Source organism: Anser brachyrhynchus, assembly GCF_964034855.1.
Source record: "Anser brachyrhynchus genome assembly, chromosome: 16".
NCBI classification, from domain to species: Eukaryota; Metazoa; Chordata; class Aves; order Anseriformes; family Anatidae; genus Anser; species Anser brachyrhynchus.
Genome location: NC_137734.1, coordinates 11,345,432 through 11,351,976, shown reverse-complemented (window position 1 = coordinate 11,351,976; position 6,545 = coordinate 11,345,432). Strand labels below are relative to the sequence as shown.

The 6,545-nt window shown below is 48.1% G+C and overlaps 1 protein-coding gene across 2 annotated transcripts; it reads left to right on the top strand.

The window, feature by feature from the left end:
• Positions 1 to 419: 419 nt before the first annotated feature.
• On the top strand, positions 420 to 5,611 carry LOC308179140 (perilipin-3-like). Of its 2 annotated transcripts, XM_080558826.1 has the most exons (9): positions 420 to 512; positions 1,361 to 1,466; positions 1,681 to 1,757; positions 2,512 to 2,707; positions 3,520 to 3,602; positions 3,809 to 4,067; positions 4,267 to 4,466; positions 4,606 to 4,734; positions 4,826 to 5,611. In XM_080558826.1, the coding sequence occupies exons 2-9, from the start codon at positions 1,460 to 1,462 to the stop codon at positions 5,228 to 5,230; spliced, it is 1,356 nt and encodes a 451-aa protein (XP_080414952.1). In that variant the 5' UTR covers positions 420 to 512; positions 1,361 to 1,459; the 3' UTR covers positions 5,231 to 5,611. The 2 variants fall into 2 exon arrangements, with proteins under 2 accessions (XP_080414952.1, XP_080414953.1); XM_080558827.1 differs by lacking the exon at positions 1,361 to 1,466 and having other exon boundaries at positions 435 to 512.
• Positions 5,612 to 6,545: the final 934 nt, after the last annotated feature.

Below are 6,545 nucleotides of genomic sequence, written 5' to 3'. Positions count from 1 at the left end.
TAAAAGCAATAGGAATCCCACATTAGGAGTGAAGCCCTTCTCTGGATCTCTTTAATTCCTTTTCTTTTCTGGTTATTATTTCCCAATAAAAAAAAAAAAGGCAACAAATTGCTGTTTCCAGACTGTACCTGTGACCTGATGCAAGATCATAGAAGATGATCACAAAAGATTGTGGAAGCCCATGTAAGGTCATAGAAGGCTATGCCAGCATTGCTTCTCTCCATTTGTAGGAGCCTCTGAAAGAAGCTCCCCTGCCCAGAGTAACGTGTACCTGCTTGATTACAGAGTAATTAATGAAACACAGCAGGACCCATCTCTGCCCCCTTTCTACCTCTCATAGGCCAGGACAGACCCTGGGTCCTTTCTGCTGCTTCCCAGAGCTGTCAGTCACTCAGGGTCCCTCCCCAGCTGCTCCCCATCCAGCATATAAAGGCAGGGAGCAGGGGGGCAGCATGGTGTGGTGCCTGCTTCTTTGTTGGTGGTTGCCTGCTTACCTTCAACAGGGGAAAAAGGTATTGCTTGCTACGGGAGGGAAAGCTTTTGGTTGGAAAGGCTGTAATTGTTTTGTGGACACCAGGTTCATGTTTAGGTGTGTCTTACATGGATTAATCACAGAGTGAAATGGGTCTTAATTAATACATGGTTGCCTGTGATCCTGGCTGAAAGGTTAGGTATGGCCTGTGCTGGTATCGAGTGAAAAGCTAGGTGGGGTTGGGCTGTGCTTTTGGCAGCAGAGCAGGCTTCTGAATGTGTCCTTTTTCTTTTCTTTTCCCCTCTAAATCTGCTGTTACTACCTCCTCTAGTGCAAGAGCTTCTCTAAGCCTTGGTGGGGAGGAAGGAGGTACCAGATCCCTCTCCTAAGCATAGTGCTTACTATCAATATGATCTCTCTAATGGAGATCCAGAGTGGGGAAAGACTTCCCTTATATAAGGGGAATGAGGGCAATGTGAAACCTAAATGTTAACTGGCTTTGGAAGTTCCACAGACCCCTTTCCCCTATAAGGGGAGGGGACTGTGAGAAGTATCTCAATTTTTCAGGCAGGGTCTTCTGTGAAGCTATTTTTATTTGCAGTTGGATTGCAATGGCAGGCATCCTGTAAGCAGGAGTGCACACTAAAAGTATACCGAAACCTTGTATTCCCTGTTACCTGACGCTTGATTCCTTCCCCGTTCCTCCCTGGCTGAGTACTACAGGTTCACAACTTACTTGATACTTACTACTGTACAATATATGTACAACTTCATTTGACCAACTGTTAATTTCTCCTCTTCCTTTTTTTTTCCTTCTTCTCTCATGACTAGAGGGCCTGTGATTTTTGGTTTTACTGATTTTTGCACTGCTTGTCCTGTTTTTCTTAGTTATCTTCCATGTTTTGGGACAGTGTGACCTTCCCCTTGTCTTCCTAACATACTCCCCACTGCTATGCTACTGTCGTGCCTGCACAATCGCTTCTGAATATGCAAGGTTAGTGGAATTTTCCACTGCAAAAACACCTTCTATTGCAAAAACACAACTCTGTTTCTGTAAGACCCATTCTGGGGTGTGTCCTTAATGGACACTAAAAAAAGTCTCCTAATTATGTCAGGAAGAAACATCCCTTGGGAAGGGGAGCTCCTCTAGAGGCTCACTAGTGGTTTGGTCAAGTTTCTCCTAAACCATGGTACTACTTGCATTGCAGCTGCGATGGCCTCTGCTATGCCTGATAAAGAGGAAGCTGCGAAGAGCTCCCCAGAGATGAAGGAAGAGGAACAACAGGTAGGTGCCCTGTGTGAGATGAAATGGGTGGTAGCTCTGGGGTGCAGGTATGAGCAGATGGCCCCGCTGTGGCTGAGGCTCTGCCTGTGCAGAGGAAGGAACATCTCTGCTCAGTCTGTGCCTTACAGCCCCTCTGGAAATAGGGGTGGCAGCACAGCCCCAGGTAAGCCTGAGGGCCCTTGGGATAACCTCTTAGGCGAAGTGAAATGGCCTGGTCCTTGGCTAGGAGAGAGGTTCATCTCATACTGTAGCCGAGAGCCTGGCTTGCCACTGGCAATGCTCCTGTGGAAAGGTTCCCATGTTCCAGCAGCCCAGGAACCTCCTGCGCTTGCCTTGTTCCCCAAGACCATCTTCATGCTCGTTGCAGAGCAGTGTAAAGCCTGTTCGTGTACAACCAACCTGATCCTGTTTGGTTGAAGCTTTCTCTGGGGTGCTGGCTTGTTAAATAGCTCTACAGAATGAACTAGAACTGGATGTGTCCAGAAGCACTGAGGTTGTCTGCAGACTCAGAAGTCCCTTGGGTAGTGTTGCACAGGAGGAAAACCTTTCCAGGATGGACTAGCTGTAAGTGTCAGTGCTCCACTGTTGTTTTCAAGCTTGCCTGTGGACTTTAAAGCAAGTGTCTAAGCAAGGCTTGTCTTGCTTTCCTTAGGCCAGGTGACTTGAACAGGCAAGTAGAAATTCTGGTGCAACACTGCATAGTTGCATGCTCAGTGTCATGTTTGCAAGCTTCATGACTACTTTCCCCTTTTAGGATGCAGTAAATCAGATGGCTAGCCTGACCTTTGTCAGCTCGGCCTGTGACATGGTTTCTACAGCTTATGCCTCCACTAAGGAGAGCCACCCCTACATCAGATCTGTGTGTGATGCAGCAGAGAAAGGAGTGAAGAGCATGACTGAAGCCACAGCCAGCTGTGTGCAGCCACTTCTGACTACACTGGAGCCTCAAGGTAACTCCCTGTGGAAAGGGAGGTCCGCACCTGGCTCCTTCCAGCCCTGAGTGGAGCCCTAGGGTGTGGGAATGCACCTCTCCTTCTCCATACTAAAAGGACAACTCCAGACTTATTTATAAGGTCAGAAAGCTGAGTCTTACTCCAAGTAATGTGATAGAGGGATGTTCTCCTGAAAGATGAGGATTGACTTTGGCTACTCTAAAATTGATCTTGCCAGGTCCAAAGTCTTGTATATCAGTAGCTCATAGCTTGATTCTTGCAACTTTGCAGAGGCTGAAGGAAAAGGCCTCTTTTTTTTTTACCATGGCCCTTAAAGAATGTGGCTCTGTCTCCTGTGAAGAAGCTCTGGACTCTTACAGGGAGAGGGGCTCTTCCTAATTACAAGTATCTGACAGAAGTCTGTGACTGGCCTGGGTTCACTTTAAGTCCAGAGTGGGTATCCCTATCCTGTTGGTTACTACTTGATCCTGGATCCTTGGCATACTGGAGTTTGGGCCGTTTTTTTCCTTTATAGAAAATAAGGACTACACAACTTTATTCAAGAGCTCAAGGACCTATAGGAGGGAAATCCATGTAGGTGGCTATGTGCATGCAAGTAAAAGTTGGCTGCTGTCAAAGTGAATAGATCTATGCGGAGACCGAAAGAAGCTGCTCTACAAATTCAGCTTACAGCAGAGCATGCCTGGCCTGGAGGCCTGGATGGAGACTTTGGTCCAGGCTCCTTGCAGAGCACTGTCCTCTGGAAGATAGGACTTGTGGGATAAAATAGCAGGAAAAACAAGCTTTAACACTATTTTTCTTTTAAACAGTTGCTGCAGCAAATGAGTATGCCTCCAAAGGTTTGGATAAACTAGGGGAAAAGGTCCCACTCCTTCAAAAGCCAGTGGACCAGGTGAGACTTACAGGCTGTGCTATCCCAGGCTGGTCATTGCAGGCTTTCTAACCTTGGGAATGATGTAGCTTCCCAGAAAGAATGAAATACCCCTTAGGTGCACAGTACAAGCTCCTATGGGAGCACATAACGAGCAGACACTGTGCAGAGTCCTTCTAGTGCAGCTCACCCTAAACCAACCCTTACCTGACATAAATCTTTTGCAGGTTATCTCTGAAACAAAAGAGCTGGTGTCATCCACAGTGGCAGAGGCAAAGGACGCTGTGAGCAGCAGAGTGACAGAGGTGATAGATGCAACTAAGGGTGCTCTTCACAGTGGTGTGGAAGCTGCCAGATCTGCAGTAACCAGCAGTGTGGGGATGGTCATGGACTCCAGAGTGGGCCAGATGGCTGTGAGCAGAGCAGAGGCTGTGCTGGGGAGAACAGACGAAGACAACTCTCTCCCTATTGGAAATGAGGAATTAGGTCAGGAAACAACATATGTGACTATCTGTAATGGGATCATCAGATGGGGGGTGGTCAGCCCCATTCCTTTGGAATGTGGCTAGTGGAAGGTGCCATGCTGGAGGTTTCCTTGGACTCCTAGTCCAAGGTCTCCTGACACTTCTCTCTGCTTGGTAAGAACATTTGATCAGCTGCTTACAGTTATTGTCTGTTTTCTCAGCCAAAATGGCAGCATCTGAGGAGGGTGCAGGTATGATGTCTGTGGAGCAGCAGCAGGAGAAGAGGAGGTACTTTGTGCGGTTGGGGTCTCTCTCTGATGAACTTCGCCAGTTTGCCTACCTGCACTCTTCAGATAAAATGAAGCGGATCTGGCAGGGCATGCAGGAGGCTCTTGCACAGCTTCACTCCATCATTGAACTGGTAGGCAGAGCCTGGCCTCCCTGTTGGAGGGCAGGAGGTGACCAAAAGATTGTCTTGGTCTCATCTTCATTGCTGTGATAAAATCCTGTGATTACTAGCTGATGTGTCCTGACACCAACTTTTTTCCCCCCTGGCACAGATTGAGGTGTTTAAGCAAGGCTTTAATAAAAAGCTTCAGGAAGCACAGGAGAAACTGTGCCAGATGTGGCTGGACTGGACTAGAAAGTTTCCTAAAGACAGCAGATATGCCAGCTCTGTAGAACCAGAGGTATCTCCCTGGGGGAGAGCAACGGGATGCCCAGAGCCCTTTTACTTTTCTTTAACATACTCCTGATCTTGTCCTTTCTGCCTCTTCCCAGGAGATGGAGTCTCTGGCCCTGCTGATGGCAAGCAGCATCACACAGCAGCTGCAAATCACCTGTTGTAAAATCATGTCTGCAATCCGAGGCCTTCCCTTGAGCCTTCAGGATAAGGTGAAACAATCCCTTAATACCGTAGAAGAGCTTCATGCTTCTTTCTCAGCAGCAAATTCCTTCCAGGACTTGTCCAGCAGTGTCTTGGCCCAGAGCCGGGGGAAGCTGGCTGTGATCCAGGAGTACATGGAGGAGCTGCTGGACTACCTGAAGGACAACAGGCCTCTGTCCTGGCTGGTGGGACCCTTCTCTCCTCGGGAGGAGGAGGAAACTCTGCAGGAGGGGGTCTTGCAGGAGGAAGCAGAGACAGAAGGAGCAGGGGCTCGTGAGGCTTCTGCCACCTCCCTGTAAAGGGTAAGGCCCTGAGCACAGGCCTGACTTTGATAGCTTTACCCTACTTCCCACCTGAAGGTGGAGCTGTCACATTGAATAATCATTGGGTCAATAAATCTTCAGGGGGGTAGTGGAGGTCAGCAGGATTGCTCCTTGGTGCTTGTGGCTGAGCATTGGCTGAAAATCGAGACCTGAAGGTCTCCAGTGCTCCCACCTCCCTAGCAAGCTGTCTAAGGTATGTCCTTCCATGGTGTATCCACGTGATGCCTGTACTCATGCAATAGCTGCTGTTGGTCTTAATCTTTCAACACAGTATGCAATGTAAAGAACTTTTCCTAGCAGTTTCATGTATATGACTAAGCATAACTGTTTAAAATAAAACTACTGCATGCAAAAATGCTTACTGTCTCATCTCTTCTGGAGAGGTGCTGTGAATACTGCTTGTCAGATGTGATATATACTCTTTGCACCTTCAAGAGCAATATTACTGCTTAGTTGGAAAAAACAGGTGGATCTGGATTCTGAAAACTCGCTTTAACGCCTCTAAGTAGTGGTGTTGAGGCTTATGGGGGAACTACACCTTGGGGAATTTAGAAAGATTGGTACCTACTCTTATCATTGTTTCTAGATGACGTAAGTACAGGCTAGGCTTGTGCCATTTAGGAATGCAAGAAATGGTGAGCCATACTTGGTACAACAAGGATTACAGCTGACAGGCTTGGAAGTACCAAGCTGCAATTTCATCTGACTCCTGAGCTTGGAGGCCTGTGTGTGCCCTCCTGGCCCTTCTCCCATGCTGGGAGAAACTGTAGGAAGCTGTTAGAATCCTGACACTTCTTGTCATTTGGCCTCCTAGGTGTAATCTTCCTACTGCAGTTGTCTCCTGCTATCTGGTGGGGACTTCCCAGTCTGTGGTAGGATAATGGGTTGCAGGAATGGCTGCCTGGATGAGATACAGACTCATGGAAGGCAAGTCCTTGGGGGTAAGTGGCAAACTTACGGGTGCTGGTCCTGTCAGTACTGACCTCTCCTGGCCAGGAGGTACTGTAGGTGAGCTAGGGGCTCTTCAGCCACCATGTCTGATTCTCTTCCAAAGAGGTCGAACAGCCTGCTGCTTTCAGGCTTGCTGGACAGTACTGACAGTACTCCTAATAATAGCTCCTCTTGGAGGTTGGAAGCAGGGACTAGGGAGAGGGATCTCTTGTGGCAGTACAGCTATGGTCTTCTACGCTTTTTCTCCCAAGTAGAGATAGCTATTGCTGCAACCACTGTGTGGTGGCTTAGTGCTGTACTGTGGTGGGACCATGTGGTCCCTGAGTTCTGGCTTCTGTTA

Coding starts and splice junctions, on each gene's coding strand:
- LOC308179140 (XM_080558826.1), top strand. Junction 4,068..4,266: donor TATTGGAAATGAGGAATTAG/GTCAGGAAACAA, acceptor CTGTTTTCTCAG/CCAAAATGGCAGCATCTGAG. Junction 4,735..4,825: donor CCAGCTCTGTAGAACCAGAG/GTATCTCCCTGG, acceptor GCCTCTTCCCAG/GAGATGGAGTCTCTGGCCCT.